Source organism: Lycorma delicatula, chromosome 7 (assembly GCF_047948215.1).
Source record: "Lycorma delicatula isolate Av1 chromosome 7, ASM4794821v1, whole genome shotgun sequence".
NCBI classification, from domain to species: Eukaryota; Metazoa; Arthropoda; class Insecta; order Hemiptera; family Fulgoridae; genus Lycorma; species Lycorma delicatula.
Genome location: NC_134461.1, coordinates 140136574 through 140163893, shown reverse-complemented (window position 1 = coordinate 140163893; position 27320 = coordinate 140136574). Strand labels below are relative to the sequence as shown.

The 27320-nt window shown below is 31.7% G+C and overlaps 1 protein-coding gene across 6 annotated transcripts in view; it reads left to right on the top strand.

Annotated features, from left to right (window-relative positions):
- Nucleotides 1-27320, top strand: part of LOC142328132 (gamma-interferon-inducible lysosomal thiol reductase-like protein) — a 55156-nt gene that overhangs the window by 4725 nt on the left and 23111 nt on the right. For 3 of the 6 annotated variants that reach the window (XM_075371671.1, XM_075371672.1, XM_075371667.1), the window contains exon 1: nt 5227-5377. The exons of 1 other annotated variant lie outside the window; for it this stretch is intronic. In XM_075371671.1, coding sequence (XP_075227786.1) covers nt 5375-5377 — 3 coding nt within the window. In that variant the 5' untranslated portion in view covers nt 5227-5374. Of the gene's footprint in view, nt 1-5226; nt 5378-24365; nt 24538-27320 lie in introns of those variants that run through there. 2 more of the 6 variants (XM_075371670.1, XM_075371668.1) reach the window with 2 other exon arrangements.

The following is a 27320-nucleotide window of genomic DNA, read 5'->3' as shown; positions in this document are numbered from 1 at the left end:
GTCTATTGCCCATACAAATAAATAAATAAATATAAAAAATAAAACTGGAAAAATTTTATCTGTTATTATGTAATATTAGAATCTTTTTTTTTTGTAAATTACTTTACAAAACTGATAAATTTAATCGTAATATTTTTTTAAAAAAATATTAAAATTAAGGGAGATTAATAATTATTTTAAATAAAATGTAATAATAGAGATATAAAATGATCGACAAATCTTGATTTAATTTAATTATATGGAACGTCTATATAAGAAATATATTAGGGATATTAACTTTGTTATTCGACCGCAATACACACACACGTACGCACATTTACGGTTGGATTTGAATTGTTGTACCATCGCGTGACCAGTACTGTCCGAGGGTAGCCAATCAGAGTGAAGTTAGCCACCTGCTGCATTTGTTTCATCTCCCCCCTCTCTCCGCAACAACGTCGCAGTAGTCAGACAGACTAGTTGTTTTTACATATGCGTCATCACAATAAAATTAAACAAAAAAATAATTACCTCTGACAGCGTATGAACGATACAATTTTATAAATTATTGTTTTATTTTTTATCATTGACTATCGAAGTATTGTTTTTCTATTAAACCATTTATTATTATAAAAAATTACTTATTACATTTATTTTATTTATATTTAATTTTTTTTTAAACACTTCGCTTTTATTATAATCTGAATTTTTTAAAATCTAGCACAAATTATGTATTACAGTAAATAAATTTGTACCTTCAAAACTAGATTGTATGTTAGTTCAATCTAGTTTTGAAGGTACAAATTTATTTACAAGGGGTTGTTGATGACGCTTTCTATTATTTAATAAAATCTAATGTTACAGCTGGATAAAACTATATGTGTATATGTCTTTATCAGTAATGCAAGAGTTCGCACGCACGCACATCCGCGCGCGCAAATGAAGTAATCCTTTACTACATAATTAAAATTTTTTTAAAAATATTTGTTTTTCTTTCTTTTCTTACAAGCTTTTTTTCATGATATAGTAAGTTAGCGATGTGAAATTTAATATTATTTCTATATTTGATGTAGTCGGGTGCCTGTGTAGGCTGTATGAGGTGGTAACTCCCGAGTACAAGATAACGCATAAAAGTAATATTAAATTTCATATCGCTGACTATACTAATGTATCTGAAAAAAATGCCGATAAAATAAAGAAAAACTCGCTCGACTATTTTTTGTTGTTTATTCTAGGTAGATGTGTACAATTAGGAGTAGTCTGGTTTTTTTAATAATTTTTATCTTGCAGTTAAAAACCAATTACATATTTTAGGGTAATATTGTTTTAGGAATAACTATGTACAGATTATGATTTTAAATACTCATCAAGAAAGCACCGATAAAACTATAGTAAAAGTAACGGAGAAAGTGATTATGATGGATAATGGAAAATGCTATTAAAGATTTGCACAAACTTAAACTTTATAACTAACAAACTGTTAAAATACATCATCAAATAAAAATATCAATATCAATATTATGTCGAATATTTTTCAGGTTTAACTGTACGTCTAATTATCATGTAACACACGCGCGCGCGCAGAAAGATAGAGACACACGCACACACACACACACACACAGTTATTTCTTAAGGATAAATATTCTTTTAAAAAACAAACATTTTATTATATGTATAAAATAATTATTTCAATATAAATATTCTTCCAGAATTATATTTTATTAGCCAATGTTAAGTGTAAATGCTAACAGTGATTTTTTAATTAAAACTGAATAAAATAACACGTAACAAAGACTTCAACCAGGAATACATACCAGCCCACCGGGTTGGTCTAGTGGTGAACGCGTCTTCCCAAATAAGCTGATTTGGAAGTCGAGAGTTCCAGCGTTCAAGTCCTTGTAAAGCCAGTTATTTTTACACGAATTTGAATACTAGATCGTGGTACCGGTGTTCTTTGGGGGTTGGGCTTCAATTAACCACACATCTCAGGAACGGTCGAACTGAGAATGTACAAGACTCTACACTTCATTTACACTCATACATATCATCCTCATTCATCCTCTGAACAATTATCTAAACGGTAGTTACCGGAGGCTAAACAGGAAAAAAAAGGAATACATACCACTAATAATGCTTACATATGCTACATCCTGAATCCTAACATGTGTGTGTGTGCGCGCGCGCGCGCATGTATGTAAAATTTGTCATAAAAAGATATTAATAACATTTTAAAAATTACTTCTGCAGGAATATAGATAGTTATGCCCCAAAAGGGTTTATATCTTATTTTTTATATATTTACGTAAAAAAAAATGTTTTAATTGTAAAATGGGTTTCTTTTAAAACGTAATTGCTCTAAAAACTAGAAAATATTTGTAAAAATTTGCGCTCATAAAATATTACTTAGTTTTATAATTTTAATTTACGTTCGTTCGCATTTTTTACCTTTATTAATCCTCGCAGAACACCTATTCCAATTCTTCAGTAAAATTTTATGAGCCACAATGGATTTCTTTTTACAAATATTGAAAATTACTTTGATTATATTACAGTTACTGAAAAATTATTTCCTACTATTTAGAGAAATTTCTTTAAAAGAATACCATTTTTTTATTTATTTATTTTTACTTTTTGGTCTCCCGCCTTCGCTTGTTCGTTCAAATGCTATCGATTCATTCACATCGGTTTATCATTTTTTCTCATTCTTTCTTACTCTAGTAGCGGGCGCGTAAAAAAATAAAATAAAAACTCAACTTTCGCCCGCTAAAAATCAACTTGTCAAATCTCGCCCGTTTTACCTTTTCGCTTTCATTCCCTCGCTTTTCATGCTATTTCTCCAACCGTATTTTACGGTGTGTTGCAGTTTTTTTGTTGTTTTGTACTCTAGTTTTATCTTTTTGTTCCCATGAGAATCTACACTACACGAAGAAAAATGATTTTGTTATAATAACAGTAACATTTTGTTATACTTACAACAAATCGGTTTGTCATCGTAACAAAATCAGATAACTTACAGTAAAAAATCAGTAACGACAGTTGATAGTAACAAATCCATTTTGTAATCGTAACAAAATCGTTTCGCTGCCACAACACACCCTTAGTTACCGAAACATATGATTTGTTAGCCGTAAGTAAACAAATAAATATGTTTTTACAAACGTCCGACATGTTTGTTTTAGAACGATATTAAATATGGTATATTATATTATCATTCACGCCAAACGTGTGTGCAAAATTTCATCTTGATTGGATAACGGGAAGTTTGTCAGATTTCAGTTACTAAATGTCATCTAAATAGGATTTCGAGCATAAGAAAGCTATTAAAAAAAATAACTGTAATTGAGCGTTATTTTTACGCTCTTTCGTACGGGTAAAAATGTACTTTGCACGATTCATAGCGTTATCCGACAAACACCACAAGAAAATGACCAATTTTCTTTCTTTTTCTTTGCGAAAAAGTTTTCGATACATTATGTTGAAATATCATAATCTAAAAGCTGAAATTGCATACAGAATTACAGCTCTTCTCTCTGGAATATGCATATATACGTTGTTTCTACATGAGCATAAAGCAACCGACTTTATTTGAAAACTGAAGGTGTTTGAATGTAAAGACCTCCGGATCTACTGTTAGGCATTCTTCAGAGGATGAGATGAATGATTTGTAGCGTGTGTGAAAATGCCATGCCTGATCGGGATTCGAAAGGGCAAGTCTAAAGGAATGTACATCGAACACGAACACCATCGCTCCTTTAAGGTATATTTACCGATAATCCAAATAGTATCGCAAAAGATAGAGAGAGACCTTTTTTTGTAGAAAATTTAATTTCAAAAACTGTAAATGCTGTCAGAATTCGATTGATCAACGGTTTGGCCGTGGTAAATTTAAGTATAGGAAAGGAACATAATCCGGTGGTTACCGCAAGCAATTTAAACGACTACCGTCATGAAACAGTGGAATATTTCGTTACGGTAATAGTCGTAAATTCTTTTCGGTTATAAAACCTATTTTAGTACAAAATTTCACCTCGATCGGACGAGTAGATTTTGCGTGAAAGAATAACAGCCTCATAAAAATTACTATATATTTACACAGATTGTATCACAAAGTTCTCCCGGGCCCTTTCATAACGTTTTCTACTCGTGAAAATAATCTACTCGTTTAAATTTCATTTAAACATTCGTCCTAAAATACTTCGTTTGGGATTTACGGCTAATGAAAGAGACGTGAAAAAGTTTTCTTTGTTTGATTCAACTTGCTCTATACCGTTTTGTTTAGAATTAAATCCTCTACAAGTTTTGTTTAAAAGTTATTTAACAAAGTTATTGTACATCTAACATTAAAAACAGGGGTTTTACCCCGATTTATTGAATTTCGCACTAGATTTCTACTACTACTGCAGATACGGTTCTGGGATATATTTTATTCGATTTTTCCGGTCAAAAACAAAACGATTCACTAATTTTGTCCCTTAATTAACGCTTTAAAAATTTCAGTGACATTATTTCACCGGGATAGCTGAAATCCGACGTAACTCGCAAACGAAGCATTTTAGGACAAATTTTTATTATGAATTTTTTCCATTATCTTCGCGGGTAGAATAGGTTGTGAAAGTCCCGGAAGAAATTCGTGATACACTCTGTATATATAATAAATAATTGTATATGTAATAGATAATACATTACCGGGAAGATAAAATTTTAATTGAAATTCAATGAGATTCGATTGAATCAGTTCTTTTTTCTACAACTGATGAATGATTCACCGTACAAGTTTACAAAGGAATGTAAAAATGGAAATTTGTAGCATAAGCAAAATGTTACACCTCACCGGTATTCGAATCCGGGACCTCCAGATGAAACGCCGAGACGCTACCACACTGCCACGGTAATCGGAAGAGTGGTATGCTTAATATAATTTATTAAATCAGTATATTTTTTTAAAACTGAGTTCGATTTCTAAACAGTTTTTTAATTAAATTTTTTTAATATTAATCTATTTTCTTTTTTAAATAAACCCTTATTTAGTTTCTTAACTTTTGATAATAAATAAAAATATTTATGTATAAAATTAAATTTTAACCGGTTATTTTAACATTTATTTTATTATTTTAGTTGTTTTAAATAGATGTTTAATGTATATGTGAGGGTGCGCGTACGTGTTACGTAATTGATAATATAAACTGTAAACAGTAACATTAATCTATATTGTACAAGTTAAGATGTGGATACACCGAAGATCACCGATTGTACGCGGAGATGGACGAACATGTATACCTCCTAACTCACTCGATCCAGTCGCTTAGTGTTACGGGCGATAAACGAAATTAAAATTTACGTTTCATTAATGTGTGTTGTTTTATTTAAACAAAATTAACGTCTTTATTTTAACATCATGGTATGTGCTTTTTAATATAGACTCAATAATGTACATATACTTAATATAGAATGTAGTGTATTACCATTTGTATTATATTTTAAAAAATAGTATTGAATAACCTGTTTCAACCCTGCTTGTAGTGTGTGTGTGTGTGTGTGTGTGTGTCCTAATCCTTTATTGCTTTTATATTAATTCTTCATAATCATCAAATTATTATTGATTTTTGTTTGATTGTTTGCATTTTTGTGCGAGTTTGCGTGCGCACATCTATGTATGTGTATGTATTTCATTTATTCTTCTAACTGATTGTTAAAATAATGGATTTTGACTTTTTTTGTCATAAATCAAGCCTATCTTAACACACTAGTTATGATATATTTTTCAGTCTACCGGATGTGAATTATAAAACATAAAAATGATTTTTTTCTTATCTCACTTTGGAGGTACTGAACCGACTTAAAAAAAACTTCATTGTTTAAAATTTCGGGTTTTCTATATAACGTAGACGTACGTAAATAAATGATTTACCATAATTAAATAATAAAATAAAAATGAAAAAGTTTTCCTGAACATTACCAATATAACTATGAATATAATTTAACCAAACTTAACCTACGCTCGCTTCGCTCGCTAACTTTGACTAGCGAGCGAAGGTTAAGTTTGGTTATACTTTTAAATTTATTTATTATATATATATATATTTATTTGTTTATCTCATAACCGAACACGAATATTGCCCTTTTTGTTATCTTCAACTGCTCATTCACGTTATCTACGAACGTTCGGGCAAATCGTGTCTCTTCTTTCGTCTTCGTGTTGACCTCCAATATAACGTATTGCAATCTGGAAAAAATTGAGGTTGAGGGAATAATTGCTCAGAATTACCAAATGATATATAATATAACTAATGTAATTTCACAACTTACATAGAAAAAATTTCCCCGTTAGACCGAGTTACTTTTTACACTTTAAATATTATTCATTTATTTAATTCTACCCCCACCTGTGACGTCACAACATAGCAGTAAATTAGAGCAATTTTTGTGGTGGGCATGCGATTTTAAAAAAGTTTTTTTGCAAATATTATTATTTTTTAATCGTTAACAAATGCGCCTAAGTAAAATATGTCCTTAATTAGGCGAAATCTCGAGACTGAGGTTGACCTTGCTTCACAGCCTCATCCCTTTGAACTTTTAAGTTGAAAATTTAATGGCATGTGCCTCATAAGAAGTAATCAGACCAAGTTTGGTCTAAATCGGTCCAGTAGTTCTGGAGATATAAGGTGATTTATATGCCAACACCGAACACATGTTTATACGAACATTAACAACAGGACAATTTCCATTCGGTTTTTTGGGTTCCTTAGGCGTCAAAACGTCAAGATCCGGTGAAAACCGCATATGCCGAAATCGGACCGATTTCAATACTTTCTAGAGCTGTAGCGCTATCTAGACGGGAAAGTTAAAGGTAATTTAGTAACTCTTCTTTGCGTTTGTACTGTTAGACATTGTGTGACGTATAATAAATCAACTATTCTCATTAAAAAGGTGCGCTTATAAAATTATTTATAGGAAAATTGCTCTATTTATGAAAAAGATGCAAAATTTAAATTTAACTGTCTCTGGTTCCTGTATATTTTATGTCCACATTTAATAATAAATTTGGCAATTATATAAGTTACGGTCTCGCCTCTGATTTTGATGAAATTTGAAATATAACTTGTGTAAAAGAAAGTTATTCGTTACTATTAAAATTATTCGTGGGAAACGCCTTCCATCGAGTTACGTTACGTCCCTTGCAAGTTACGCAGCATCCTTACCGAAATTTCGAAATATTACAAGCGTAAATAAACTTTATTTTGGGACTAAATAAATTAGTTTCAATGAAATTAAATTCACTTAAAGTTAAATTAATTTAGGTTTAGTTTACGATGTGGGTTTTGGTAAATGTACAATATACATTATTTGCGGAGTAAAACGCTTGGTTTAAATGAAATTTAATCGAGTATAGTTAGGTTTAGAACAAGGTTAATGTTAGGTTTAGAGTAAGTCGATTGAAATTTTCCGTAATTTATTTGATTAATTCACACTTCAAGATTTCTGTTCGACTCAACTTTAAGCAAATCTAACCTTATTCTTAACTAAATTTATATGAAACAAAATTTTAGTTTACAATTAATTTATGTTACCGTGAAAGCTCGATATCTGACAAATATGGATTTTCTCCGGTATATATCGGCACACACCAAATACATCGGTGAAATATCAAAATATTTACTTATTCAGACCTTCCCCAGAATATGTGACAACACAGATAAGTTCTGGGGTAGAGGATCAAAACGATAACTAAAAATTAAAAAAAAAAATCACTCAATACCAATGTTTACGGTAAATAGATTACAAGAAATGGTCGTAAAAAAGGAAGTTACATTTTCGACATATGTAACCTACTATGCTACTATACACTGTTTGCTAATCTCGTCTAATTAACATTATATTTACAAATTAAATATGTTATTCTCCCACACTGGAAGCTATTAATCAAATTCACCGCATTTATAAACAATCTAATCAAATTTTCAGAATTTTATAAATTGAAAGGTCCAGTCACTATCAGTGTACCCTGAAGGCGGTGAGTCAAATTCCTCCAGTGTTGGAAAATAACATGTATAATTTGTATATTCAATTTCAAATTCAAATTTATTCCAATAATACTTTTACAAATATATACACGAAGTTCCATTCTCTGGAATACCTAAAGCGATAAAAAAGCTACATTTTTTTTTTATTCTCCGGGACCACCTTTAGGTATTGCTTCAGAGAATGAGATGAATGACAATTTATGTATAGCGTGTGGAAAATACCATGTCTGACCGGGATTCGAACCCGGATCCTCCAGATGAAAGGTCGAGACGCTACCACTCACGCCACAGAGGACCGCATAAAAGCTCCATTGCCGCAGGTAATTCTATCCTACTAAACGGCATTTGTATGTGTGTATGTTTGTATCCTCTTAGCTTAGCACGGGAATGTACTGTTCACTAGCTGAAACTCCTGATTCGTTAGTACATGGATAGTGGTGATTAGATGTTTTTTTTTGTCTTCAGTCATTTGACTGGTTTGATGCAGCTCTCCAAGATTCCCTATCTAGTGCTAGTCGTTTCATTTCAGTATACCCTCTACATCCTACATCCCTAACAACTTGTTTTACATATTCCAAACGTGGCCTGCCTACACAATTTTTCCCTTCTACCTGTCCTTCCAATATTAAAGCGACTATTCCAGGATGCCTTAGTATGTGGCCTATAAGTCTGTCTCTTCTTTTAACTATATTTTTCCACATGCTTCTTTCTTCATCTATTTGCCGCAATACCTCTTCATTTGTCACTTTATCCACCCGTCTGATTTTTAACATTCTCCTATAGCACCACATTTCAAAAGCTTCTAATCTTTTCTTCTGAGATACTCCGATCGTCCAAGTTTCACTTCCATATAAAGCGACACTCCAAACATACACTTTCAAAAATCTTTTCCTGACATTTAAATTAATTTTTGATGTAAACAAATTATATTTCTTACTGAAGGCTCGTTTAGCTTGTGCTATTCGGCATTTTATATCGCTCCTGCTTCGTCTATGTTAGTAATTGTACTTCCCAAATAACAAAATTCTTCTACCTCCATAATATTTTTTCCTCCTATTTTCACATTCAGTGGTCCACCTTTGTTATTTCTACTACATTTCATTACTTTTGTTTTGTTCTTGTTTAATTTCATGCGATAGTTCTTGCGTAGGACTTCATCTATGCCGTTCATTGTTTCTTCTAAATCCTTTTTACTCTCGGCTAGAATTACTATATCATCAGCAAATCGTAGCATCTTTATCTTTTCACCTTGTACTGTTACTCCAAATCTAAACTGTTCTTTAACATCATTAACTGCTAGTTCCATGCAAAGATTAAAAAGTAACGGAGATAGGGAACATCCTTGTCGGACTCCCTTTCTTATTACGGCTTCTTTCTTATGTTCTTCAATTGTTATTGTTGCTGTTTGGTTCCTGTACATGTTAGCAATTGTTCTTCTATCTCTGTATTTGAACCCTAATTTTTTTAAATGCTGAACATTTTATTCCAGTCTACGATATCGAATGCTTTTTCTAGGTCTATAAACGCCAAGTATGTCGGTTTGTTTTTCTTTAATCTTCCTTCTACTATTAATCTGAGGCCTAAAATTGCTTCCCTTGTCCCTATACTTTTCCTGAAACCAAATTGGTCTTCTCCTAACACTTCTTCCACTCTCCTCTCAATTCTTCTGTATAAAATTCTAGTTAAGATTTTTGATGCATGACTAGTTAAACTAATTGTTCTGTATTCTTCACATTTATCTGCCCCTGCTTTCTTTGGTATCATGACTATAACACTTTTTTTGAAGTCTGACGGAAATTCCCCTTTTTCATAAATATTACACACCAGTTTGTATAATCTATCAATCGCTTCCTCACGTGCACTGCGCAGTAATTCTACGGGTATTCCGTCTATTCCAGGAGCCTTTCTGCCATTACATTACGAATTATTAATTTATTATTTCGGCTTCTTGTTTTAACATAAAAGTACAACATATTTATATATATATCTAGTATCCCCATATGGTTTCGTTCCCACTATATGGTTACTTGCGTTTCCCGACGCAGTCAATTTTTCTAATTTTATGTATGTTTTTTAATCAGTTTATCGGAAGGGGTGTACTAATATTTGCATCGAACATACAATAATAGTAACAAGGGCTGTATTGGTTCAGCCGCCATGTTGTACAACGTCGCATTCCTTACAAGATCAGAATAAAAAAATGCCGATAACAGTTGTTAGATATTTATCTGAAGGGTATTTGCAAGCCCAGAAATTTCTACTGAATATCTGTTTTTTTGTTATATATATTATAGCACTGTTTAAAATTCGTTATTGTATGCATTATCAATGTAAAATACAATAAGATTATTCATGAAGCGCGATTTACCTCGTTTTATTGTTAACACGATTTTTCCTTCATCGCAAATTTGATTGCTTATAACTCGACAACGAAGGAATTAACAGAAAACGGGTTTCACCATTGTTTTTGTTATAAAATTTTAAATCGAAATCATCCGTCATATGCGTCCACCTTCCTGTTTAAAAAAAATAAGTTTGATTCAACATAGCGGATAAAATTTAAAAACCAGCAATAATGCTGATTTTTTTTAAAATGTGGAACTCCATTTCTTCCCGTTTCCAATTACTTCTCAGATACGCGGCAAAAAGCTGTTCCCGTACTTAAATATTACCCGGTGTGTATAAAAGAACATGTCCTGAATGACTGACTGATTCATCAACGTCCAGCAATGTCAGTAACAAATGAAGATATCAACTTGATTTTTGATGTATGTAAATTTCATTTAAATATTTAAATTTTTTTTGAAAGTCAGCCTTGAAAGTTATAAGAAAAGTAAAAAAAAAATTTTGATCAATTCTTGCAAATTTTCCCCATTTCCGACTATATTAAATGAAATACCTAATCACAAGATTGGGGCTTGCAAATACTCCATTTATATATCGCAAATTTTTAAGGGGTGCGACGGCTTACAGTATATTCGAGAATATTAATAAAATTGTTTGGGTTATTATTACGATTATGTTCCAAAATATGTCTGGTAAAATTTGATCGTTGTTAGTTGGTGTATTCTTTATGACTGCTATGATACAATAGAAGTAAACAATTTTTTTAATTATAATCCTTGATTAGATTTTAACCTTAAATATGAACTAAATATAATTCATACGAACATAAGAAGCATAAGAAAAAATTTTGATGAATTTGTTTTTTTACTTAAGTAATAGTAAAGTTAAGTTTCAGATTATTATATTGATCGAACTTGGATCGGTGATGACATTGAATTTAATTTCAGTTTAGGTTATAACGTATATTATTCAAAATAATAAACTCACAAAGAGTGACTGGTATATGTTTATTTGTAGATAAAAATATTAAACACGAAATAGTGTAAGTAGAGTTAGAAAATGCAACACATCGGGTCGGTCTAGTAGTGAAAGCGTCTTCCCAAATCAGCTGATTTGGAAGCTGAGAGTTCCAGGTTCAAGTCCTAGTAAAGTGACTTATTTTCATACGGATTTGAATTCGAGATCGTGGATACCGGTGTTCTTTGGCGGTCGGGTTTCAATTAACCGCACATCTCAGGAACGGTCGAACTGAGACTGTACAAGACTACACTTCATTTACACTCGTACATATCATCCTCTGAATCCCTGAACGGTAATTCCCGGAGGATAAACAGGAAAAAGAAAGAAAGAAAAGAGTTAGAAAATGCGAATTCAGTTGGTATTGATTTTAGAATTAATAACGGGAACCATAAAGACGGATGATAACGTAGTTTTAATAGGGGGATACGAATTTGAATATTCTTGATAATAATAAGCTGATAAATGAATTTCTTAGTATTATGCAACTATATGGATTTAAATCATGTGTAAACAAATTTATTTTTTATTTTTTTTGTCTTCAGTCATTTGACTGGTTTGATGCAGCTCTCCAAGATTCCCTATCTAGTGCTAGTCGTTTCATTTCAGTATACCCTCTACATCCTACATCCCCAACAATTTGTTTTACATACTCCAAACGTGGCCTGCCTACACAATTTTTCTCTTCTACCTGTCCATCCAATATTAAAGCGACTATTCCAGGATGCCTTAGTATGTGGCCTATAAGTCTGTCTCTTCTTTTAGCTATATTTTTCCAAATGCTACTTTCTTCACCTATTTGCCGCAATACCTCTTCATTTGTCACTTTATCTACCCATCTGATTTTTAACATTCTCCTATAGCACCACATTTCAAAAGCTTCTAATCTTTTTTTCTCAGATACTCCGATTGTCCAAGTTTCACTTCCATATAAAGCGACACTCCAAACATACACTTTCAAAAATCTTTTCCTAACATTTAAATTCATTTTTGATGTAAACAAATTATATTTCTTACTGAAGGCTCGTTTAGCTTGTGCTATTCGGCATTTTATATCGCTCCTGCTTCGTCCATCTTTAGTAATTTTACTTCCCAAATAACAAAATTCTTCTACCTCCATAATCTTTTCTCCTCCTATTTTTACATTCAGTGGTCCATCTTTGTTATTTCTACTACATTTCATTACTTTTGTTTTGTTCTTGTTTATTTTCATGCGATAGTTTTTGCGTAGGACTTCATCTATACCGTTCATTGTTTCTTCTAAATCCTTTTTACTCTCGGCTAGAATTACTATATCATCAGCAAATCGTAGCATCTTTATCTTTTCACCTTGTACTGTTACTCCAAATCTAAATTGTTCTTTAACATCATTAACTGCTAGTTCCATGTAAAGATTAAAAAGTAACGGCGATAGGGAACATCCTTGTCGGACTCCCTTTCTTATTAGGGCTTCTTTCTTATGTTCTTCAATTGTTATTGTTGCTGTTTGGTTCCTGTACATGTTAGCAATTGTTCTTCTATCTCTGTATTTGAACCCTAATTTTTTTTAAATGCTTAACATTTTATTCCAGTCTACGTTATCGAATGCCTTTTCTAGGTCTATAAACGCCAAGTATGTTGGTTTGTTTTTCTTTAATCTTCCTTGTACTATTAATCTGAGGCCTAAAATTGCTTCCCTTGTCCCTATACTTTTCCTGAAACCAAATTGGTCTTCTCCTAACACTTCTTCCACTCTCCTCTCAATTCTTCTGTATAAAATTCTAGTTAAGATTTTTGATGCATGACTAGTTAAACTAATTGTTCTGTATTCTTCACATTTATCGGCCCCTGCTTTCTTTGGTATCATAACTATAACACTTTTTTTGAAGTCTGATGGAAATTCCCCATTTTCATAAATATTACACACCAGTTTGTATAATCTATCAATCGCTTCCTCACCTGCACTACGCAGTAATTCTACAGGTATTCCGTCTATTCCAGGAGCTTTTCTGCCATTTAAATCTTTTAATGCTCTCTTAAATTCAGATCTCAGTATTGTTTCTCCCATTTCATCCTCCTCAACTTCCTCTTCTTCCTCTATAACACCATTTTCTAATTCATTTCCTCCGTATAATTCTTCAATATATTCCACCCATCTATCGACTTTACCTTTCGTATTATATATTGGTGTACCATCTTTGTTTAACACATTATTAGATTTTTATTTATGTACCCTAAAATTTTCCTTAACTTTCCTGTATGCTCCGTCTATTTTACCAATGTTCATTTCTCTTTCCACTTCTGAACACTTTTCTTTAATCCACTCTTCTTTCGCCAGTTTGCACTTCCTGTTTATAGCATTTCTTAATTGCCGATAGTTCCTTTTACTTTCTTCATCACTAGCATTCTTATATTTTCTACGTTCATCCATCAGCTGCAATATATCGTCTGAAACCCAAGGTTTTCTACCAGTTCTCTTTATTCTGCCTAAGTTTGCTTCTGCTGATTTAAGAATTTCCTTTTTAACATTCTCCCATTCTTCTTCTACATTTTCTACCTTATCTTTTTTACTCAGACCTCTTACGATGTCCTCCTCAAAAATCTTCTTTACCTCCTCTTCCTCAAGCTTCTCTAAATTCCACCGATTCATCTGACATCTTTTCTTCAGGTTTTTAAACCCCAATCTACATTTCATTATCACCAAATTATGGTCGCTATCAATGTCTGCTCCAGGGTAAGTTTTGCAGTCAACGAGTTGATTTCTAAATCTTTGCTTAACCATGATATAATCTATCTGATACCTTGCAGTATCGCCTGGCTTTTTCCAAGTGTATATTCTTCTATTATGATTTTTAAATTGGGTGTTGGCAACAAATCGATACGATTACAAAACAGTTTCGATGACGTAATGCAGTCGACCAGCTGCATAGACCATATTTGCTTTAAGAGCGGTTCCGTTGGAAGAGTGACGTGATCGGGGCGATCGTGAAGACTCTCTCTTTTTTCCTGTTTAGCCTCCGGTAAACTACCGTTTAGATAATTCTTCAGAGGATGAATGAGGATGATATGTATGAGTGTAAATGAAGTGTAGTCTTGTACATTCTCAGTTCGACCGTTCCTGAGATGTGTGGTTAATTGAAACCCGTCCAACAAAGAACACCGGTATCCACGATCTAGAATTCAAATCCGTGGAAAAATAACTGGCTTTTACTAGGACTTGAACGCTGTAACTCTCGATTTCTAAATCAGCTGATTTAGGAAGACGAGTTCACCACTAGACCAACCCGGTGGGTTTGATGAACTTAATCTAGCTTGGATAAAAAAAACTGGAACGAGATATGCAAAAATAACACCGGTAGTAACGTATTTTATTAATAAACTTACCGACTACTTAAATAAACATAAACTGATTATTAAAATATCACATAACAATAAACCACTAAAACAACGGGTCATTCCGAGCACGGTAGCTGCTATGGAAGAGATATAATGCGCCGTAAATTATTAAAACAACCTTTTAATACAAAACTAAAAGATTATTATGAGAAATATAGGAACACATTAAACAATATAATAAAGAAAGCAAAAATTATTTTAAAATCAAATAAAAACAATATTAAGAAAAAAATTGGAATCTATTAATGTAATATTAGATATGAAAAAAGAAATTACACGACCGAAAATTGAACCCAAAAATTAAATACTTTACAAATGTAGGAGAAAATTATGCAAATGCGATACTAAAAAATACAAATAACTTAAAATCTCTCTCTTTCGTTAATCCTACCCTCTATTAGTAGCCTGTTTCTTAACCCGACTAATATTACAGAAATATTAAACGTAATAAAAAATTTAAAAAGAAAAACTCGTCACCTGAAATCGATAGCTTTAATGCTTCTTGCTTAAAAAAAATAAGTAAGTACATAGCAAAACCACTTGAACAAATAAATGGATATTTTATTGAAGAATATTTCCCTACTAAATTTAAAAAAAGCTAAAATAAAAGCAATATATAAATCGGGAGATAAAAACAAGCCGGCAAATTACAGACCTATAAGTTTGTTATGTAACTTTTCCAAAATAATTGAAAAACTGTTAAAAAAACGAATAATAAAGTTTCTTGATAAAAGCAATTTTATTCGTAAAAATCAGTACGGTTTTTAAACTGGAAAATCAACAAAAGATGCGGTTTTACATTTAACTGGAATAATTAACCGTAATTTTTTAGCAACATTCCTCGATTTAACTAAGACATTTGACATAATTCCTTACAGAGATGCTCGCTTATTTGAATTTTTTAAAGTACCTACTTTGAGACAAATATATGTCAAGAAAGTAATATTACACGTAAACAAATATATAAATGAATTCAAATTTAAAAATGCACCGTACAATACTCGTTCATCAGGAAAATATACTTATACCGCATTCTTTTCAAAATTAACAGTTTGCAAACGTCAATTTTCGTATTACGCTAGTATATTTTCTAATAAAGTCCGCAATCATTTTAACGTCCAAATAATAAATAGTAATCTAATCAAAGAAATAGATGAACGGGTGAAACACAATATATATTTTTAATTACCAAATTGAAAGACGCAAATAATCCACAATAATAACAATAAATTTAACATACAATTGTAACGAATAACATACAAAATACGTTAATATACTACTTAACACTAAAAACTCTACATATATAAAACCGTGAATGCTAAGGCAGTATATTTCATAATAGTGTTAAGTTGTCTTATCTTATGAATATTTCTTGTGGTCGTGTCATACGTTATCTTAAAATATATATTTGTTTTATTTCTCCAAAATGTATTTTATTTTATATAAATTCAATGTAAACTTAAATAATTTTACATTCTGGTTCTATGTGCTTAACTTAATTTTTCAATTTTTTTCTTTTTGAATAGCCCATTTAGAGGGCACGCTTAATCAATTTTTTAGCCCGTGCTTCTTTGATTTTTCTAGAATGGTGTTCTTTGTCGTCTTGAACAAAGTTCACCCTCTTCTACTAGTGAGGTTTTTACTCTGCTGAAAATTCCTGTATTGTTTTTCTGAATATCGCTCTGTCTATTAAAATGTCTGAGTCTATTGAATCGTTTACTAGGTCATTGTCTATTTCTTTAAGCCAGGTTATCTTGTTCTTGTGAGTGCTTAGTAGGGTGAAGATGTTTTGTTAGTCTGGTGTTCTCCATTCTGTATATGTGTCCGTAGAATTGCAGTCTTCTTTTCCTGATTACATCTGTTATTTTTTCTATTTTGGAATATAGCTCTTGGCTTAATCTTTGTTTATAATCTAGTCCTGTGTTGTTTTTCGGGCGTAATATTTTCCGTAAGATTCTTTTCTCTATTTTCTCTATTCTCTCTCCGTCCTGTACTTTATGTAGTTTCAGCGTTTCTGCCGCAACCCATCGGGTTGCTCTAGTGGTTAACGCGTCTTCCTAAATCAGCTGATTTGGAAGTTGAGAGTTACAGCGTTCAAGTCCTAGTAAAGCCAGTTATTTTTACACGGATTTGAATACTAGAACGTGGATACCGGTGTTCTTTGGTGGTCGGGTTTAAAACCCAACCAACCCGATTGCAATCAAACAAATCAAAAAGGGAGGTGTACAAGAGCCCTAAATCCAACATTTAATCATGCTACGGCTAGTCGTTCTTGAGATACATACATACATATATGCTCTATATTATGAGAGATACATACATGCGTACGTACGTACAGACGTCACGTCGAAACTAGTCAAAATGGATTCAGGGATGGTCAAAACGGATATTTCCGTTGAAATCTGAAAACCGACATTTTTCGCGGTCATATACTTCCTTAAATATGTTGTAAATTAATATTATCTTTTAAAAATGGGATATAAGTGTAAAAATAAAAATATATTACTGTAACGAAGATTTCGGTTTATAGATTTCAACGGAAATATCCATTTTGACCATCCGTAAACCCATTTTGACTAGTTTCGGCGTGACGTATGTGTGTGTATATTAAGGCGTGTGTCTGTGAGTGTGCGCGCGCGCGTGTGTGAGAGAGTGAGAGTGTGTGTGTGTGTGTGTGTGTATGTGTATGTGTGTATGTATGTGAGTGCATTTGTGTGTGTATGTGTCGGAGTGAGTAAATGTGTATGTCTATATATGTATGTGTTAGTGCGCGCGCGCGCATATGTAATGCTGTGTGTGTATGCGCGTGCGCGTATTGGTGTGTTTTGAGCGCGCGCGTGTGTGTATCTATCAGTAAAAAATGACACCGTCCCGTATTTTTTTTCTCCTGTTTCTCAACTCTAAAGTTTGAGTTAAAAGTACTAAATTTACTTTTTATTCTTTAATGAAGGTATTTTCACGAAAGTTTCTGGTTCGTCTGAATATTTTATAAATAATACTTTTTCCTTAAAAAATTCTTTTTTTTTTGTCTTCAGTCATTTGACTGGTTTGATGCAGCTCTCCAAGATTCCCTATCTAGTGCTAGTCGTTTCATTTCAGTATACCCTCTACATCCTACATCCCCAACAATTTGTTTTACATACTCCAAACGTGGCCTGCCTACACAATTTTTCCCTTCTACCTGTCCTTCCAATATTAAAGCGACTATTCCAGGATGCCTTAGTATGTGGCCTATAAGTCTGTCTCTTCTTTTAACTATATTTTTCCAAATGCTTCTTTCTTCATCTATTTGCCGCAATACCTCTTCATTTGTCACTTTATCCACCCATCTGATTTTTAACATTCTCCTATAGCACCACATTTCAAAAGCTTCTAATCTTTTCTTCTCAGATACTCCGATCGTCCAAGTTTCACTTCCATATAAAGCGACACTCCAAACATACACTTTCAAAAATCTTTTCCTGACATTTAAATTCATTTTTGATGTAAACAAATTATATTTCTTACTGAAGGCTCGTTTAGCTTGTGCTATTCGGCATTTTATATCGCTCCTGCTTCGTCCATCTTTAGTAATTCTACTTCCCAAATAACAAAATTCTTCTACCTCCATAATCTTTTCTCCTCCTATTTTCACATTCAGTGGTCCGTCTTTGTTATTTCTACTACATTTCATTACTTTTGTTTTGTTCTTGTTTATTTTCATGCGATAGTTCTTGCGTAGGACTTCTAGTTAAACTAATTGTTCTGTATAGTCTTGTTCTGTAAAACATTCATCATGTTCAAATTTTATTTGATTACTAGCATTCCTCGTCGCGGGTTCGCCCGTACTATATGCATAGAGAACTTCAAAAATTTGGAATAGATTTTTAGTAATTACGTATGGACTGTTGATCTCAAGATTTATCGCTATTCACAATTACCTGTTAAAAGTAAAATGTTAAGATAAAATTCAAATTCAAAATTCTCAGATTCAAATTTTTAATAATCATATCAACATAAGTCCTGCTCAGCTTTGTTTTCCTTCGGACGCCAGTTTGTGATATTCAACAAAAAAAAATATTTCTCATTTCTCAGGAGCGGGTAAACCTACATTAATTAAATTTCGAAAATCTAATTTTTTATTTTAAAAATAAAAATTTTGAAAACTTCACCTTCAAAATGGCGGTCATCATAATTTTTATTCGTCAATATCTTTGTAATTGTTTGATAACATTTTTACTAATTACAAAATTTATTAAGCATTTTATTTTGAAGAAAATGACACCTCACTTTTAAAATTTCGTTGACAAACAATCAAGTTGTAGCAGACAACCCGGGGCAGTACGCTTTTGGACCATAATGGAAGCTGATAATTATTTTTTTCTGTTTCTATTTTCCTCCTTTAAATGTAATAAAAATTAATGATAGTAAATTAATAAAAATTATCAACTTTTAATATTTTAAAAGCCCTCGTATCCCTTCTAAGTTATATGCTTGGAAATGTAAAAAATTTAAAAACATTTAATCAAAGAACAAAATTATATTCGTATAGATAATGTAGTTTTAAATAGTTCTTTCCTTTAGTTGTGCAGTCTAAACATTTTATTTGCTTTGCTTATGCGCGTGCGTGTGTATGTATTGAGATATATGGACGCACGAGTAGAACGCACAGACAAAAGACCAAGAGAATAAAAGAAACGTAATAGATTTGTTAGTTGTTCATAATAATTCGTTCATATTGCACAGCTGTGCACTTACTAGCTCACTCATTATCATCTCTCTCTTTCTAAACACATACATTTGTCATACAACGAGTTACAAAACTGTTTTTTAATATACTGGACGCTGTCGTTATTTGTCTATTAATAATGATTTATGTCTTTGCGGTGTCACTTTGTTTTTTAACGGTAATGTATTATACTACTGTAGTCTGCAGTTGCTTCATATCTTTCTTTTCTAATGTACTTAAATCAGCTATTCTTTCTATAAATACAATAACATTTCTTCAAAGATATCTTCACTTATTTGAATTATTAAAAAATCAACAATCATTTCTTTTTTTCTTAAAAATATTTTTTTTTAATTTGAATATTTTTTATATTTGAATTTATTAAATAAATCCCTTGTACCAGTTTAGTTTAGTTACACTTTCTTTTTCATTCCTTTCTTTCCAAAAATAATATGATTCTAAATTATAATTTTCAATTATTATTAAATAATCAGATGTTTCACCATCTCTATTACGTACACACACGTGTAATAATGCCTGTGAAATTACATATAGTCTACTCATTTTTATAAGTACATAAAATTTTATTTCACTAATAACTTTTGATTTTTTTTTCATATTTTTTTATTATTATTGAAAATAATTATTTATTGTAAAATTCTTTTTACAATCACGGGTTAATAATTATTAATAAATCAATATATTTAATTAAATAAAAAAAAAAAAAATGTTAAACTGGAAAAGGAGATGTCTGATTCGAACCGATATGCCTTCCCCTTATAGATCCAGATATTTCATAAATTAAATTTTCATTTAGGTTCAACTCTAGAACCGATGGAAAAAGTCTCACTCGTGATATATCATTGAAAAGCTCTCGATGAACGCTTATTACTGCAGTTAAGAAAAAGTCCAAAATCAAATTTGTTTTGGATTTTGGTTTTTTGGATTCCTTAGATGTCAAAACCTGAAGATCGGCTGAAAACCACATATGCCCGAATCGGACCGATTACAATACTTTCCCTTGTAGAGCTACAGCTCTGCTATAGCACTACGTAGATGGGAAAGTGAAAACGCTAATATTATGCAATATGTGAGCGCATGAATATTTCCTACCGAGTTAAAGCAGTGTGTATAATCAATTGTTTCAAAGTAGAAAGGAAAAAATTAACATGTAACGTTGCACTGTTTGTCCCCGTCTCTTTATACAAATGTAATGCATGTAAAGATAACAAAGCACAAGAGATACCAGTTAGAGCAGCCTTCTCTGAGAGCAGTGATGTTTATTAAAAAGCCAGTCCGTGTGTCGAGCGTAGTAAAAAGTCCATTGTCAGCTAAATATTAGTTGATTTTTTCTACGTACTCGGCATGCTGATATGTTTGACTCGATGAAGAAGGCCATAGGAAATATATCATTTCTCGCATTTTTTGGTAAATCTGGCACGGGATTTTTATTGTTCTTGAGGATGGCTCTACTATTTTTAGAAGTAACTGGGATTCATTTCAGGTCATCTACAACTTTATGCCCTTATGAAATTTAATCATACATAAGAACGCATTGTCGTATTTGCTGTACAATATTAAATCAAATATTATGGATGTAATAATACATATATGTACTGTCAGAAAAATAAAATAATGTAAAAATATTAATATTGGAAATTTCAATAATTGATATCTTATGAAATAACATGGCATTTACAATCAGTGTTAGTAATATTCATTAAGTTTTTTAGAAAAAATTGAAAACGCACATTTTGAATATTGACTTGGTTGAATCTAAAGATTTTTTCAAAAATGTAGTTATCGGTCATTCAGTAAAGTTTAAAAGTCAAATTTTGTATATATACTGAGCATCAGGAATGCTGAATATAATAATCGATGTGATGTAACATTTTTACATGAAATTTCAGGCAGTACATGCAAGCAACATAGAAACCTGGCTAAAATGTGTTATTAAGCGTGTAAATAATACATCTTAATAGTATGAAACAATTCTGAGGGGGGTATCTTAGACCAGGTGAACAAAAATTCAGTTTCACTATTTACTAATTAGAAAAAAGTTAATAAAGAAAGGTTTTATTATGTCCAATTCACATCGGAAGAAGTGTTAAGAGTGTTGTCCTTTTGTTCTTACGAGTTCATACAGCGTTTAACCGATGAAGTACATATCTTTTATTTTTAATAAAGTTTCATTCTGATTTATAAAGTCAGAACAAATATTTAAAAGCTTGAAATTGTTCAGGTCATTTGTATTTAAAGGAAATACCGTGTTTTTTTTTTGTTTAAAAAAAAATTATAAATTGCAGGCGTCAAATTACACGAATGCGGTTGCTATTCAGTTTTTCCTTTGGTGGCTTAAACATTCATAAAACTTTTGATCGAGTTATTGTCTAGTTTAACCCTATCTTGTTCAAAAATCAGGATAACACAGATAAAGGCACCGGGGACTGATCAACTTGACCCGGATATTTTCTATCATCTGTTGCTATTTTCTATCAGAGTCGTTTGGCAGGCTGTTCTCGGGGTGCCTAAGCTGGGGTTGCTTTTCGAATTTTTGGAAGGTGGCTTTGGTGAGAGTGCTCTTAAAATCAGGAAAGGATCCGAGTGAGATCAGCAGTTATCGACCCGTCAGCCAAGTTGCTTGAAAGGCTGGTTGTGGAACGGCTCGGGAAAGCATTGATATGAACTCGCTTCTTAATCGAGGCCAGTACGGCTTCGTTAAAAGGGTTGAAACCAAGGATTGCATCTTAAATGCTCTTGCCGAAGCGCCGATTGTAAATATGTTTTGGCAATTTTTATTGACATAGAGGGAGCATTTCCATCCTTATGTTGGAGTTCTCTTTCTTTTTCCTGTCTAGGTAGTTACCGGTAGTTACGGTAGTTACCGGAGGGGTAACTACCGTTTTTAGATAATACTTCAGAGGATGAATGAGAATGATATGTATGAGTGTAAATGAAGTGTAGTCTTGTACATTCTCAGTTCGACCATACCCGAGATGTGTGGTTAATTGAAACCCAACCGCCAAAGAACACCGGCATGTGTTGGAGTTCTGTCCTCTATGAGTTGGAACGCCGCAATGTTGCAGTAGCCCTGCAGGCCGTATTGCGTGACTATTTGTATAAGCGTACGGCTCTGTTTAGAGATACGTACCTGGCTGTGGAAACGTCTGTCACCAGGGGAAGCCCGCAGGGTTCTGTTCTCGGTCACCTGCAGTGCAACCTGGTATTTGACGGATTTCTGAGACTGACATTCGCAGAAAGGGTCACGGCCCAGGCGACCCTCACATTAAGTATAAAGGCTGTGTGATCAGCCGAGTTAGAGTTCATAAGTACGTAAGTGTCTCTGATGCACAAGCATAGGAGGATTGCTGGGAAGGATTACGGGCTATCGGGCCGTCATTTGTACACGGTGTACTGAGGTGTCGTCGAAAGTATGGTCTTTTATGCTGCGTCCGTTTGGGCCCATAGCTTGGACAGAAACAGAGCACTTATTCAGAATTTAATTAATAATAATTGTTTATTTAATCGGATCGGTTCCAATTCGACTTCATCTCTTTTTTTTTAATTTAAATACATTGATTTATTAACAATTATTAACCTCTGATTGTAAAACAATTTTTACAATAAATAATAATTAAATAAAATAAAGAATATGAAAAAATATCCGAATTTATTAATGAAATAAAATTTTATTTACCTTTCATTCTAAAAAAATGTGTATATGTAATTTAATAGGCGTACAATTAACTCATGCGGTGTCCACAGTATTTTTTTTTTCTTTTTGTCTTCGTAACTTTGGAGACAATATTGGTGATGGGAGAATCGATCAAAGTTTAAAAATATCAAATTCTGGAATTTTTAAAAAAGTTTCTAGTTTATTTAAATCTTTATTAATAATATTACAATAAAAAATCATCATGATTCACCCCCACCCATAAAAAAGAAACCTTAGATAACTTTTTGTTGTACATTTTTCAGTGAAATTTTGTTATTTCTTCCATTTAATATGCTAAATGAAAATAAACCTAAACATTTTCTTGGGATGTGATTTTGGGGGTAGGAAAGCAGAAAAAGTAATAAAATAACGAATTTTTTAAACTTTTTTCTTGAATCGGTTTTACTTAACGTGTATAATTATTTGTAACATGATTTTTTTTTACAATAGAAAATTTAATAAATAAAATTACAAATATAAATAACAAACAACATTAAACAAAAATATTTTCAAAATATACATCTTTAGAAGAAATCCCGTAATCAGTTTAGTCTGATAACCTCATATGTTTCGTGATAACCAAATCATATGTTTCGTGATAACCAAATCATATGTTTCGCGATTTCTAATTTACTTAAACCGTTTTGTCTACCTAACGTACACAAGATAGGTAAACTTACTTATATGAAAAACTATGTTCATAAAGGTATTAAATTCTTATTGTGTTATTTTTAAATTGATTAGTTATAGTTAAGCTTATATCAAAAATTAATTAGATTACAAATAATCTTTTTAGTTTTAATGTAGTGAGGTTATATTACTTTATTCTTCACTTGTGTGTAACTACTCGTGACAATGTTAAAAAAACGGCTGAAAAATTAATTTTATCGTGCAGTTGATACACACAACCAAAAAATTACGGAATCAGAGATTTATAGGGGGGTAAAAATTAATCCACTTTCATGGAATGAATACAGTATGTGGTTTCCAATATGACAGAATTTTAGAAACGTCTTTCATTGAAACTGTTCGGAAATCGACGATTTTTTTAAATCGATTATCGTAGATTTTTATATAAAAAAATATCGTTACATCGTGTCCTCTTAACCTTCATTATATATGTTACCGCCCTTAATTTTTTGAATTTATTCGTAAAGTTATTTTGTAATTTTGATCTGCAATACAAGATGTTTCTGTATTTTAGGTTAATATTATGCAACCTAATCTATTTGTCGGCCTCCGTGGCGCGAGTGGTAGCGTCTCGGCCTTTCATCCGGAGGTCCCAGGTTAGAACCCGGTCAGGCATGGCATTTTCACACGCGCTACAAATTGTTCATCTCATCCTTTGAAGCGATAACTTAACTGTGGACCCGAAGGTAAAAAAAAAATTAATCTATTTACACGTTTCATTAGTATGTAACCTCTGATGTCATTTTTATAATACATTTAGCTTCAATTATTGTAATATACGTATAAAATAAAACAGATTGTTAAATTACGGGTTAATATTAATTTTATTATAGTAAACAGTATGAAAATAATAATTGCGAGAAGATAGTACTGTCGGATAAAACGTTTTGGGTTCGATTTCGGGTTACGATTGACATTATTATCAGAATTCATAACGTGAAAAAAAGCAATTTAAAAAAAATGCGCGTGATAGTGAGCGGTTAACTCGCGTGGTGCGAGTGATAGCGTCTCGGCCTTTCATCCAGAGGTCGCGAGTTCGAATCCCGGTCAGGCGTGATATTTTCACACGCTATAAAATTGCTATTTCATCTCATTCTGTGAAGCGATACATAACGGTTGGCCCGGAGGAAAAGAAAAAAAAATGCGGATATTCTGGATGTTGTCATTGCGAGTAAAATAAATTTAAAAAAACCGATTATAAATGTTCGTTTAATTCATGTCGGATAACTTTATAAATCATTGTACATCGACGGAACTGCTTGCCGACGCGCTGTCTACAATTTACTTTGCTATGTGAGTCACCCTCTCCAATCGCCGCCAGACCAGTCCTTGATCAAGGTTAAACTACTAGTGCTGTGCGGAACACCCGTTTGTGTAAAGTACATTTTAACAAAAATAATAATTAACGAATAAATACGCGTACTTACAAGATAAATACGTAAAATATACTTTTTTATGCGATATAATTTATTTCAATGTATTGAAATAAGAGATTAAATTTAAAAATTTATAAATATAATTAACAAACTTAATCTACGCTCGCTTTGCTCGCTAGTCAAGTTAGCGAGTGTAGGTTAAGTTTGGTTAAATTACATTTATAATTATTACAAATTTATAATTTTATTACAAACATAATTATCAACAGACAAATGCCTCATTAACCTTGACCTTTATCATATTACCATATTTCTTCTGCTTAATAATTATTTTTGATGGCAGGCATTTTACGAAAAATTACCCAAATTGATTCTAAACGGATTATTTTATAAATATTACAAATAAAATCATGTTTTGAAATCCGATTATGTTATGAGATCGAACCCAGGATCTTCAACTTAAGCTTTTTTTTTTATTACCGATACTCGGATATACATTACGAATTGAGGTACTTATAATCCAAGCTCAAGTTATGTCATTTGAATGCTTCCAAAAATTCTACTTATCTTTTGATCTCAATGCGTTTAATAAATACTAAAGTAAAAGTAAAGTAAGTAAAGTAAAAGTAAAGTTTAATAAATTATAAAGTAAAATGGTAATGGCCGAATGATGAATGGCTTAACAAACCTCAGTCAAACCACGGGCCAGCCTAATTATACAATGAGAATATTCACGATTCTTCTTTTATATGTAATAACGTTCTTTTAAATCTTTGATTCTCAAAACTTTTTTGCCCACTGCTCACATTAGAATCAAAACTTTTCTAGCGCCCCAAAATTTTTAAACTTAACCAATCCTAAAAAATAATTGCAATTACCTGTTTTTAAGATACTCTTAAAAACAGTAACTTTTAAAAACAATTAATGTTTTTGAGCGTTGCATATCCTATTTCTGAGTTGAAACTTAGATTTTAAATGAGAGCAATTATAATGCACATTTAATCATATTTAGAAGTATTTTTATTAAAATTGCTTTCAAAAAAATTACAATTGTATCTATACAGTTATATAACAACAATAATGATAGCGCATTCAATATAACAATACAATAATTAAAACAAAGCTTTCAATTGAAAATTTTTTTGTATGTAGTAGGTATTTAATTTTAGTTTGAAAGATCAGGAAAACATAATTTTTCCTTTTTTTTTAATCAGTCATTGCCTTCATTCACCGTCTGAACAACCCCAATCTTCTTGGGCCCCATGAATGCCTCCAGCGCTCACAAGGGAGCATTATCACCAGCTTTGAGAATGAATGTTAAACTAATTGTTTTTTAATCGGGTACAAAATCTTGAATGTTAATTTGTAACATTGTAATTCAATTTGTAAACTTGTGGTTGTTTTTCTTTATGGATTGCATATCTTATTTTACTGCCAAAAAGTGTTAGTTACGTGCTGTATTTACATATTTTATATTTACAACTTTATTATTTTTTCCTAAGAAATTCCATAGGGCTTTCGAACAGTATAAGATTTCAGGCAAAACTAATGTACTTTAGCGTGTTAATTTCACTTTTTTGAGCGAATATGATATTTATAAATAACACTTCATGATGCTTGTATCATAGAATTATATAATCCAGCAGAAGTAAACGGAACATGAATGGGTGAGATCATAGGTGGTTCTTTTACTTAATTTGTGTTAATGTGTAGCATTAAGTATCTTCAAAATAACTATATTAAAAATGACTATGTAAAGGCAATAATTATTTTTAAAAAAAATACTTTTCAATGTAAACTTGCATTTCATTGTAATGAAATGTTTTTAAATGAAATTATTTTCATGAAGACGCTTTTTCAGATAAAACATTGTCCCAGTAAGATACAACTCTGAATGAATTCTTAAATGTAGTATATTGTTTGTTTTGAAGAAGCCACTTTTGTTGTAGTTTAAAAAAAAGTTATAATTAAGAAAAGTTTTATAGTTTTTAAAAAGTTAAAGTCTTAGGAATTCTTGAGAAAAATTGTTGATTTTTTGATCAAGTTATTTTATTTGGCTTCTTAAGCAGGATGAAATTATAAAGTAAATCTGC